At 52.0% G+C, this 12,234-nt stretch overlaps 1 protein-coding gene across 1 annotated transcript in view; it reads right to left on the bottom strand.

The window, feature by feature from the left end:
* Nucleotides 1-824: 824 nt before the first annotated feature.
* SGIP1 (SH3GL interacting endocytic adaptor 1) overlaps nt 825-12,234 on the bottom strand; it is a 54,102-nt gene continuing 42,692 nt past the window's right edge. The window contains exons 17-25 of the mRNA XM_056356664.1: nt 11,488-11,547; nt 10,572-10,631; nt 5,113-5,224; nt 4,538-4,693; nt 3,715-3,847; nt 3,220-3,422; nt 2,577-2,641; nt 1,814-1,978; nt 825-1,274 (exon numbers count right to left, since the gene is read on the bottom strand). Coding sequence (XP_056212639.1) covers nt 1,252-1,274; nt 1,814-1,978; nt 2,577-2,641; nt 3,220-3,422; nt 3,715-3,847; nt 4,538-4,693; nt 5,113-5,224; nt 10,572-10,631; nt 11,488-11,547 — 977 coding nt within the window. The 3' untranslated portion in view covers nt 825-1,251. The remainder of the gene's footprint in view (nt 1,275-1,813; nt 1,979-2,576; nt 2,642-3,219; nt 3,423-3,714; nt 3,848-4,537; nt 4,694-5,112; nt 5,225-10,571; nt 10,632-11,487; nt 11,548-12,234) is intronic.

The following is a 12,234-nucleotide window of genomic DNA, read 5'->3' on the forward strand; positions in this document are numbered from 1 at the left end:
GTTTAGCCGTTCTGCGTGTTTTCCCACCTCTATGCGATAGCGGCTCCTGGTGCTGGCGAGGCAGGCTGCTGGTCTGCGGGCTTTTGGCAGCCCCCTGCACTGCCTCTGCGCCCCTGGCCCCAGCCCTGGCCCCAGCAGCTGCTGGGTGGCCCACCAAGGGTCAGGCTTGGGCCACGTTTGCTTTCCAGTGTTGGCACATCTATGCTTTCCTGACTAAAATGGGAAGGCAGGGTGGGGGCTGCATGTCCTTACAGCATTTTCCAGACCCATGGCGCTTTCAAAAATGGGGGAAAAAACCCAGAAAAAGTAAGCAAAGGAACATAGAAACACAACTGAAAACCTGGAGACTACTCGGAAAAATACATCCTTAAAAACAGCAATAACATTTCCGGACAGCGCTGTTAAGTCCAGTTTACTACCCAGCCTCTTTGCTTGCTCTCTTCCCTATATGCATCTCTGCAAAACGTAAAGACACAGGGCAGAGAGAAGCACTCGCCGCCTGTGCACATGCTGCTGGGGCTCCTGATGGATAACCTGCGGCTGTAGGAGAACACGAGCATGTTCACGGAGGATTCTTGTAATGGGAATTTGAAGGAAATACTCTTTGTAGAAGTGACGTTTTCTGCATTTTGCTGGGATACTGTATTGGGAATCTCCACATTAAAAAGCAATATTTTTCTGGAGTTAAACCAGCTAAACCTGAAGACAGAGCTTTTTATTCATCACTGTGAGACATACTAAGGACTGAAGAAAAAGTAAATCAGCATGTCGGTTCTACTTAATTCTCTTTTTATGAGGCACCCCCTTCATAACAGCTATCAGTATTGTATTTAAATCGTATATATTGACAAAATGTAATCTACCTCTGTAAGCATTGTGCCATTCAACAGTACTACTATTAAATTTACATACCACAGTTTAAATTACATCCATTTCATGAATGGTAGAATGCTAAAACTCAAGTGTCTAACTGCCAAAATACAGCCTTACTGGAATGAGTACAATTTACAAATACAATAATTACATTTTAAAACCATTAACAATGTTACATCTAGAAGTAAATACTGTAGGACTGGTCAAGACGGTGTTTTCCAAGGAAAAAAATGCTGAAAGTTGTTGACACTTCCAACAGAAATGTCCCGAGTGCAGGATTTAGTTCATTTTCCTTAAACTGTAATTAAAACCCGTTCCACGCACAGCAGTCCTTGGGTATTTTCCATATTATTTTCCATAGACTTGCATAAGCTTCCATCAGTTATCAGCCAAGTATTTACCTAGAAATGGGATCAGAAATCAGCTGCGGGGAGGGAGCAGCCCCGGTTCCCAGGGGATGGCTGCCCGCCTCCACCGGCCCCACACCCGAGCTGCACACGGCAAAATACCTGTCTTTCTAGGCAGCAATGGGACAAAAGGAAAAATCCTGGCATTTCCCAGCAGCAATGGGGCAAAAGGAAAAATACTGGCATTTCCCAGCAGCAATGGGGCAAAAGGAAAAATACTGGCATTTCCCAGCAGCAATGGGGCAAAAGCTCCTCCTGGAGATCCCCAGACTTTGCCTTCCATGCAGGACCCATGAGCAGAAAAGAGCACATGAAATTCAAGACTGTCTTAAGGGACCGAAGGATTTGTTTCATGCAAGGGAGCTTGTGCCCTTCTGCCATTGCCAGCCCCGTCACACCGTGCTGCGGCAGGACCTCTGAGCTTGAACAGTCAACAAATGCACAGCAAGGGCAGTCCCAGGCATGCCAGCACAGCCAGAGGGGACCATCAGGGACACTGCCATCCCAAGAGGAGCTTCTGGCAAGGCACCTACCTGCTGCAAACCTCTTCTTGATGAGGGAGAAGCGGTAGCCAGCGCCGACGAGCTCAATGTCGCAGCTGGACAGCGTGCTCCCCTCGCTGGTGAACTGCACGGCCAGGGGGGCCGGGGTGCTGGGCCCCTCCGAGAGCTGGAATCGGGCCAGCAGAGACCCCACACCTGCAATGCCAAAGTCCCACACGAGACCCTTTAGAAGCCCGGAGAGGCACACCGCTCATCCCAGGGCCAGATTTGCCAGCGAAGGCAACAAGATGCCCAACGCGCTGCAAGTGAAGCCCACTCCCACAGTTATACCTGACCGAGCAGCACCCCCGGGGGTGGACACAGAGGCAAACCTCCTCGTCCTCCCAGCAGATTTTTACTTTTCAGACACCCCAGCAATACGAAGCAGCTGAGCTGCATGGGTTACATGTGGAGAAGCGACCTGCTAGAGGCCGTAGTGCCCCTGGATGGGGACACAATGCGGGGCCTCAGCCTTCAAATGCAGAGAGTCAATGGAGCAAAAGACTTGGCAAACAACCACATCCAAAGCTGGTGTGTCAATACCCTTCCATCACGCCAAAATGGTTGGCAAAACAGTACCAGTGGCATGTAGCCCTGCTTCTCAAAGCTCTTTGCTCCTAGCTTTAAATAGCATCCTCCTCCGGCAAGCGCCGGCAGGAATCTGTGTGTCTGGGCTTGTATGCAGGCATGATAAACGGGTCACTGTCTGATTTTAAGTATTCAGAGTTAACGACATGCACATTTGCAGGATTACCTCCATTTTCTGACTTCTGAGAGATATCAGGGATCTTCCACAATACCCTTTGCTGTTCAGCATTCCTAAAAACACATGAAGAAGAGCATTTCTGTAGAAAACAAGAAATCACAAAGGAATCATTTGAATTTTGCTAAAGGCTGTGTGGGCTGGGGAAGCAGCTCTGGTGCCACTCCCCAGAGCTGCGATTTGGGGAGCTTGGCTTTGGGTTTGACCCCAGCAGGACAACCCCGCTCCTGCACTGCCGGTGAGCGATGGGCGAGAGGCGGTGAGGCCATGCTGTGCCCTGCTGCCCCACTGCAAATGTGCATGCCTGTGGCGGTGACAGCTGCGCGTCCCTCTGAGCCCCAGGTAAAAGCAGGCCAAAAACGAAATAAGGGTTGTTATTCGGCCACCTGCACGCACATGTTCAGCTCTGACTGTTTGCTCGTGGGAATGGCAAGAAAAAAACATCAGAGCGGGGCTGCGTGCTTCCTCCTGCAAAAGGAAGGCAGGCTTGGGAGCCAGCGTGCCCCCAGCTCCCACCAGCAGGCACCTCGGGAGCATGCCCCTGCTCCTGCAGCCAGCAGGCAGGGTGGCTGTTGTAGGCAGGGACATGGCAGAAGATAGCAAAGGAGCTCTTTACCAGGTGAGCAATTCCTACCAGACAGCAGGAGGAAGCACAGCTTGAAGTTTGGTTACTCCTCCGTCGACTGGGACAAGGAACTGGACGTTGTTTAGAGCTACCGGTGTGGTCATTGCCTCTGTATTGTATTTGTAGTCGATGCGGAGGTCAGTGCTTGCAGGGTCACACCGCCAGCTCACTGCAAGGTTTAATGGAGTAGACTGAATACCCTGGGCAGATACCTTCCAAAATGACAGAAAAAACATTTAGTTTCCAAAGGGGTGAAGGGAGAAATCCCATTTTACAGATGTGGTAATTGCATTTGGTTTCAGAGGAGGCAATGCCTTGTATTCTCATAGAAAGTTTGTACTGGGCTCAAAATCAGGCAAGCTAGTGACATACAGAAGGGACTAGCGGGATAGCATGCCCCCACCTCATGTTATCTCCACTCTGCACTAGGGAAATACCATCTTTTACATCTATAAGTTAAGCACACAGTTTTGGCACGGTTTTATCGCACAATAAAACCCCTACCTGGTATTTGAGCATATCCACATTGTAATAGGTGGCCTGTGGTTTCTGTTCCGATACCTTCTTTAGGTGAGTCATCAGATTTGGCATGTTGACCCAGAACTCCTTCGTGTTGGCATCACTCTGTACATTGTCACTGCACAGGGGGAGAATTAACCCTTCACGTGAGCTGCCTCGGCAGAAGAAAGCTTTTCTACAAAGCATGCAGGACAGCAGTGCTGGCTGCCAGCTGAGTCTGCATTTAATCCCACATTTAGAGAAATCATAGAACTGTTTAGGTCGGAGAAGATCACTGAGTCCAACCGTTAACCCTGGGCAGCCAAGCCCACCGCTAACCCATGTCCCTAAGTGCCAAGTCTACACACCTTTTGAACACCTCCAGGGATGGGGACTCCATCACTGCCCTGGGCAGCCTGCTCCAGGGCTTGACAAACCTTTCCGTGAAGAAGTTTTTCCTAATATACAATTTAAACCTCCCCTGGTGCCTCCCGCTCACACATCTCTGGCTTGTCCTTGGATACCTCTGGGGAGGCACAGCAGATACAACCTGCAGGTCATCTTGTTTTGCAAACAGGAGGTCTAATGAGCAGAGCGAGGCACAAAACAAGCAAACCCCATCACAGACTTTGCTCCTCTCTGCTGATGCCTGGCAAAGGGGCTGCTCTCAGAGGGAGTACTTCAGCAAATATTTAAGGGCTTGAGAGTTTCCTTCCCCAGATCAGGGCAGGCTTCCAAGGAAGATACTTCGGGCCATGTGCTTTTGCAAAGCACCCAGCTTTTCTAGAAACCTGCCTTCCTTTGGGATGCTGGTGAGGCAGGGGCTTACCAGCAGAGGAGCTGGGGGTTTGGCAGGACGTGCTCCAGCCTGTTGTAGTTCAGCACACGGAAGGTGAGCACGGCCGGAGCAGGGTTGTTGGCAAAGTGTCGGGTGATGCCCGCTGGGAAAGACAGCACCATCTCCCCTGTGATCTTCACGATACACCTAAAGCGCCAAACACAAAGCCCAAGGGGGAAGAAAAACAGGGGGGCTCAAAATGCAGCAGGAGGGGAGGGCTCGCACCAGGGACAGTGTGGTGACAGCTCCCCACCTCCCACCCGCTGCACTAGGGAAACGAGCCTCTTGTGGTCCTAAACCAGAGAAAGCTGAGACTGCAGCAAAGGATGGCAGCCTGCTAGGGAAGGGGACTGATGCTCGTGGGGATGTCCCAGGAGCATCCTGACCCTGGACACCACCTGGTGCAGTGCACTGACATCCCAGCACGCACGTGCCGAGCCCAGAGCACCTCCTGTCCTCCCTCCCCACCCCTCAAGATGCTCGCCAAAGCCTTGCCAGCACCCCATACCTGTCCCAACCCCAGGACCCCCCTTATCGACACTCAGGCCCTGTTGGTCAGCACCTACTTGTTCGGGTCGGCCCCTTTGAAATACGCGTTGACAGTTTCAGTGAAGGCGGCGGCAACGGGCAGGGTGTCCTGTGCCCCCATGGTGAGGGGGCTGGGTCCCCGCGAGGAGCCTGCAACAGAGCAAAACCCTCCACTTCTTACGTGCAGAGAGAAACAGCACCAGTCCCCCGCCAGGGCTGGGGCAAGAGGGTGCTCACCCAGAGCCCCCGCCTAGCTTTATGGGCAAATAGTAAGAAAAAGTCCCCCAGGCTTTGATCGAGGCTTTAAAAAAAATTCTTTCCCCCACCCCGCAAAAGCAAGCAAAGAAAACAATGAAGGAGCCCCGGCCATGAGCAGCATGCGGGGCAGCGGCACCCCCGGCACGGCTCCGGAGGGCTGCGCACGGCAGGCTTTGCATGACAGTTTTTGCAGTAGGACTCTGTGCCCCAGCAAGAGGGGCTGGGGAGATTCCTTGTCCCTTGTCCAGAGAGCTCAGGCTGCCTGTGGGAAAGCGGGGTGTCAGCAGTCTCCCCCTCCGATGCTGTCTGAACTCCTGCCTGAGGGAACCCCAACCTGGGGGGACCCCTGCGACCCCTGGCACGCTCCCCTCTCCTGCATGGTGTGCCTGGCAAACCCCCCTCATGGCTGCTCACCCCACAGAGCCTGTGGGACGCTACGGCAAATCTGCAAATCATCAGAAATCTGGAACTGCGGAGGAGAACGTGGGACTCTGGGTGCAAAAGCTAGAGCAATCAATCCGTGGTTTATTTAGAAGAATAAAAAGAAAGGGGAAAAGTTTGCCTCGGTCGTGCTGTGTGTCCATGGACACTGGCCAGACCCTAAAATAATTCAGTCCCGTGTGATCGCACAGATCTATTTCCCTTTGCTGCCCAGGAATGCTGTTTCCAAAAAACATTTGAGGATGAAAGCATCACTGCAAGCGTACACCAGAAGCCCTGGGCATGCTGGAAACCCTGCGTGGGGGTCAACATCCCACTCCCTGTGCCTGCCACCAAGAGGAGCGCGAGTGGGGGCCGTTGGCATGGCAAAGCTCTCGCCTCTCCCCTGGCAAAAGTGCCAAAAGATCAGCCCAGGGTTAGTGCCTGATCACCCACCTGACATATGAGATGCTGATCCCCCAAGCACCCAAAAAAGTCCTTGAGAGGTCACCACCCCTGCCCTGGCATCGCCAGTTCAGCCTTATACATTTTTCTGTAACGCACCATTTTGGAACCTTTTTTTTCTACCATAGTCTGGCTGTCAGGTTAAGCACAAGGATTATTTTGCCCCAAACCAGGGAATGGCAAATGCCTCTGGAGGGGCAGCTTACCCAGGGACCCCGACACCCCCTTACTCCGTTACCTTCATTTGCAGGGTCTGAGTCAGACAGGTGAGACAGGCTGTTAATTCAGCCCAGGGTTTTGTTGCTTCAGCCGTACAAGATTAAACGCTGGCCTGGGGAAGGGCAGCACCTCCGCAGGCCATGGGGCAAGGGAAAAGCAAAGCAACTGACTGAACTGCAGCGCGTTTCTGGTAAGCTCCTGCTTTTCTGCCTAGACTAGCTCCAGAAATCATCCCCTCCCTTCTCTATCTGCTGCTTCCCACCGCTGCTCCGTTGCCTGTTGCTTTTTGCCTCGTGTCTGAGCAATCTGCTGTGGGTTTTGTGTGACATACAGCAAGGTCCTGGCTGGATGCTGCAAATTTTGTTCAAATAAATAATAGGGTTTGGGCACGGGAAATCAGGATTTGTAACATCTCCTGGGGAAAGCACTTCTGTCACTTAAATTACACTTTTTGAGTTTTGATATATTAATTGTGAAAAACCATGGCATTTGCAGATGAGGAGGATTCCTCACACCTTACAAATGCATCCATGCAGGCAGCGCGTTAATGTATAAAACCAAAGTTGCTCTTTCCTAAAGGCACAGATGAGCCTCTGGCACTGGGATTTTCCCTTCAAGCATCTAACGTAGCCTAAAAGGGTTTAAAAAAAAATCAATGCAGGCACTTATCTACCTCTTGGTCATACGTCTTAAGAGATGGGGGAACCGGTGGTTCCAGCCACAGCCCTGAACGCTGATGCTCAGTGAGTGCCACGTAGCTGGCTGTCCCAGCACACGGGACAGGCAGACTGAGCATCTCACCCCACACGACAGACCCCTCGCCATGCATGCGTTAATTACCCTAATGACCCCAGGGAGGCAGCCTGGGCTCCCCAGGCCTTCTGCTTCTGAGGACACAGCCCCTGAGCTGTGTGTCAGGGACGAAGCCAACATCTCCTTAAAGAGCAGGTACTTCACACCCACGCCAGCCACATGCGCGGGCACGGGCAGCTCCCCAAAGCCACCCAGCACGCAGATTATCACAGCCATGCTGCAATGCCTGACTGTGTGGCAGAGGGGACATACCACCACAGACTGGCACGGTAACATGGCTTTCATAAATTCTTTCCATGGACACCACAGGTGGGCTGGCAGAGAGCGCATCCTGGCTCCCCACACCCAGAGCAATGACCTCTCAGCGCATCGGACGCGGCGGGATATTCTCATCACATCCACCCGGAAGCACATAAGAGATTCAACACCATCGATGCAGGCTGGCTACAGAGGGGTGAAACGTGGAGGTACCACCCTGCGGAGGAACATCAGGCTTATCTCGGCGGGGAAGGTGAGAAGAAGGTCTTTAGCCATCCCACAGCAGCGAAGTGCATGATCTGTGCCAATATAATCATTATTCTTTGCGAGAGGAAAAAACCCACCTCCCAAATGGAATCTGCACCCTGGCTGCAGCTGGGTTTAGCCCAGACCCTGCACCAGCGCACCCAACGATGGGTAGGCATCTCTCACACCAACGTGCCTCGTCCCTGATTTTCAATCTCAGCTCTTCCACCATTTCTCTGTACTTATATGAGATTTCTTCATTCTCCAGAATGAAAAATAGTACGTGCAAAAATAAACTGGCTCGTCTCACATATCTCTATTGCCAGGCTCAGCTGGCCTTTGAAAATCTGAGTCCACATGAACCGCAACAGCAACAAAACATCCTCCACATTTCTAATCTGACTTGGAATAAAAAAAATCACACGGATGTAATGTAATTGGCATTCAGCATTCTTGGCTCCCTCCACTCTTCCTTCAATAACCTATATATTCCTTTCTTAATGGCTTCAGAGACTAAACAACATTCTTAATAAAAACTTCAATGTAGAAAGAAAAGTATAATCTCTTTTAGACCCTAGAATTCTTTCCCAGAAACTTAAGAGACAGTTCTAGTTACTGTGGCACACCTCCACCAAAAACCCGACTCGCCAGCAACTGCTTCAGAAATTTTTTTTTTGAAAAATTTCATTTTGGCAAAATGACTTGATAACACTGGGGTTTAAAAAAAAATCAACTTTATGGAGCTTTGGGTCCTGCCATAAGCAGCACCCCAGGTTCATTTGCCTTTTTCCTTGCACAAAGATGGAAAACACGGACGCAGAGTAAGGGCAGCCGAGTACCAGCTGAGCACGTGGCTCTGCCCATGTGCCCGGCAGAGCATCCCCAGCGCTGCACCGCATCTTCGCACACGACAAACCATGCCACGCTCTGCAAACACACATATCTTAGCACAAAAATCCCCCAAACCCAGCAACAAAAAGACAACTTCCCTTCTGTCATTTCATGCCCTGAGTTACAGGTGCTGAACTCACCAGATCTCCTTTTACCTCCCTCGAGATGAGCGCTGAAGTTTAGCTTTTTTTTTTTTTTTTTAAGTCAGACTCAAAGATGAAGGGCTAGATCAGGGAATCCAGCATTTGGAAGCATGATAGCTCCTTCTGGGAGATGAGATGAGCCTGGAGGCAGTGCCACGCTCTTGCAGCCCTGCTGCTGTGCCAGCCGGCTGGCATGCCCTGAGCAAACCCACCCCCCTGCTCTATACTGTCCACACTGCCAGAACAAAGGAGCAGAATCAAATATACCATTCAAAATCACTAAAACACAAGACCACAAGAAAACCCCCAAACACTAGACGTGCTCGCAGCGCTGGAGTGAGTGAAGGGAGGAGGAAACGCAGAGCGGGGGTCAGAGGGGATGCGCAGTGCCGGGGTACGTGTGCTGAGGGTGATGCTGGAAGGTGGCGGCTTCAACCCAGCAATGAGCTGTCCCCATCCCCGCTGTGCTCGGCTCTTCCCCAAGCTCCAGGTGGGCAGGTGGCACCCGGGAAAGGAAAACCCAAAACCGCTGGAAACAGCAAAACTGCAATGAGCGTTAGGAGGAAGCCATTCCTCCGTGGCCCCCTCCCAGGTCTAAGCTGGGAGCTGCTGTTGGAGCAAGGACCTCAGGGCCTGGCTGCTGGGGCTGATTAAAAGGTAGGAAGGAGGAAAAGAAGGAACCAACCGCCCTGGTCACCACTGCCTCCATCCCTGCCTTCTGCCGCCGCTATGGCATCGCGCTCACCAACCTGGGGTTTGCTCCATGAAGGCAAGCAGCCCGGCAGCACAGCCCCAGGTCACTTGGCTGTTTGCTGCAGGGCACACGCTTTACGGACCACACGCTCTGAGAGAGCAAGACCCATGGGGACCATGCTCTGGCGTGCCCTGTGCCAGCATCCCCCAGATAGCCCCAGCCCAGCTCTGCCTGCAAGCTCCACAACAGCTTCAAAGTGCTTCCTTTGGGTTTTAAAGCACCTATTCCTGCTGCTAGCCAACCTCCATGCTTTGCTTTTCCTTTTTTTAAAGAAAAATATTGTCACGGTGTCTGTGAGATGAGGCTTTGTCTAAAGCCTTGGAGCTCTGGGAGTGGGGCTGGCCACCCAGGCACTTGTGCCCCTGGCCCTCTCAGAGGCGTGATGCTGCTCAGAGAAGCTGCCATCTGCCCCAAAACAAACTGTCCTCCTCCTGCATCCTCCCCGACGTGCCTTCTCATCACCGAGGGACCCCAAAACCCACACCGCCTCCAGCCAGCCACCCCAGCAGCACAATGTAGCGGCATTTCAGCTACGCTTGCTGGCAGTGCCGGCATGCTGCCGACCCCTCACCGTGGCAAAATCTGATGGGAGGCGAGGAAGGGGCCCCACCTTGGCAGAGAACCTGTCGCCCTTTGGTTTTTAATTAACCGCACTGTGCCACAGCACACTCAGGGTAATGAGCAGCTCGCGAGAGAGAGTATAGAGAAGCCCTGGTTGACAGAGTCAAGTTCCTCGGCAGTGCAAGTGGTTTTGCTCTCTGGTTTTCACCACAGTCTTGGTATGAGAAAGTTCTTTTGGGTTTTGGTTGGTTTTGGGTTTTTTGTTTTAATAAATAAATAGGGAGACGGATCACCAGGACAAATGGAATAAATCAAATCAAAATTATTCTGGTTGAACTTGCGATGTCATCTAAGTAGCCATAGCATTTTGCACGGAAAGCCGGACTGGAGCCTTTGAAGGAAACCCCGGGAGTCGGAGAGCAAGAGCAAGGGGAGCAAGTCGTTACCGGGTATGCTATGCACTACTTACCTTCGAAAGTCAAATAAAACTTTCCTCTGTCAAACCAAACGAGGGAAGGCTGTTCATTCTCTGTATGGCCAGGAGTTGAAGCGGGATGGGAAAGGTTAAGGAGAGGGAGAGAGAAGGACACAGTGTGAGTCACAGAGCAGGTCATTTATCTCGCTACAGGGAGGGGCGAGGCGCTGCAAGCCATTCACGTGCAAGGAAAGGGGGGGCTCTTAAACTCTGGTTTTGGCTTAGGAAACAGAAAGCAGAAAGCAAAGCTATGGAAGCCCAGATGGAAGAGTATCTTTGCCCGCTTGGGAAGGATTTTTAGGGGGGTGAGGGGGTGTCTTTTTTTTTTGTCTAGAGTAGAAGAGGCTTCTCGGTTCATGCACTCCGTCAGCATATTCTAACTGCACTGAATTCGGCAAACACGCCTTCTCCTCTTCGCCTCCGGTGATGTCTCTGCTGTGCTACAGCAGCAGCAGCGAACGTCTCCCAGTGGGATGCTGCAGCTGCATGCCACACCGGTGCGCAAAATAAGTGACAGTGAAACGTAGGTATTTTCTGTTGCATTTCAGGACATAAAACTTGCAGATAAACAGACACACGCACACAAAGCAGGAGACGCCTGGCTGGAATTTTTCCTTTCTCATTACAACCACCAGCTCCCTGCACTCACACCGCCTCGAAAGCCACGTTAGACACCAGGTACTGCTGAAATAACTATGGGTAGGGGGTAAAACCTGGCTTTTTGAGCTGTTATATTAACCCTTTTGAATTCAGGAGGTGATAGCCTTTCACCTCGTGGTTCTTTTTGTCACTGAGAAACTGTCATGCAAGGTGCTGCGAGCAGTGGGGTGCTGGGGCTCGGGCACTCGGGGTGCCCGCAGCCGCCCACTCCGAAGCGAGATGTCTCAAAAGTGCCCTGCTAGTACAGTACCTGCAGGCGTTTCACAGCGCCTTTCAAACGTGGGCAGTTTGTCAATAAAAGCATCATCTTCTGATAACATAAGCAGAAGAAATGCAAAGGAAAGAAAAAAAAAAAAAAGAATGAAAACACAAATCCCAAATGAAATCAAGCAGCGCACTCTATCAATGAAAAGAGACAGAGAGGGATTTTAACGAGAGAAATAATGGAAGGAACGCCGACACAGAAGTAACAGCTTCTTTCTTTGCAATAAATTATTCAGACTGCACATGCAACCACAACGAAAGCAAACCAGACCAACACAGAGGACAAATAAATAAAATAACGCTTCCACATGCTCTTGGACAAACTCCGTCGGACTTTGCCACAGCAAACGAGCTGGAGCGCGTGGTGGAGCCGGACCTGGCGGCAAGCCGAGGGCTGGGGGCAGCCCCGTGCTACCCCCACAGGACCCACAGCGACCCCCAACCTGCTGTCCCTGAGCCTCTCCTGTGCCCTGCCCCCCTTTCACCTTATCTTTTCCTATCTCTGCACGGCCAGCCCAGGTGTCAGAAGCATTCCCTGCTCCGCTGAGGGTTTGCAGCCCGGTGCAGCCAGGCGAGCACTACGTGGGTGCTCGCCCAGCGCTGCTGCCCAACCTCACCCCGGCTGTCTTGGTGGTGGGGACAACGGAGAGATGCTTGGAGTGCCCCGGCATGGCCCCCAACCCCTGCCTGCCCCTGCCTGGCTTTTCCCAGGCCAAATCCTGACAACACGGCA

Source organism: Falco biarmicus, chromosome 11 (genome assembly GCF_023638135.1).
Source record: "Falco biarmicus isolate bFalBia1 chromosome 11, bFalBia1.pri, whole genome shotgun sequence".
NCBI lineage: Eukaryota > Metazoa > Chordata > Aves > Falconiformes > Falconidae > Falco > Falco biarmicus.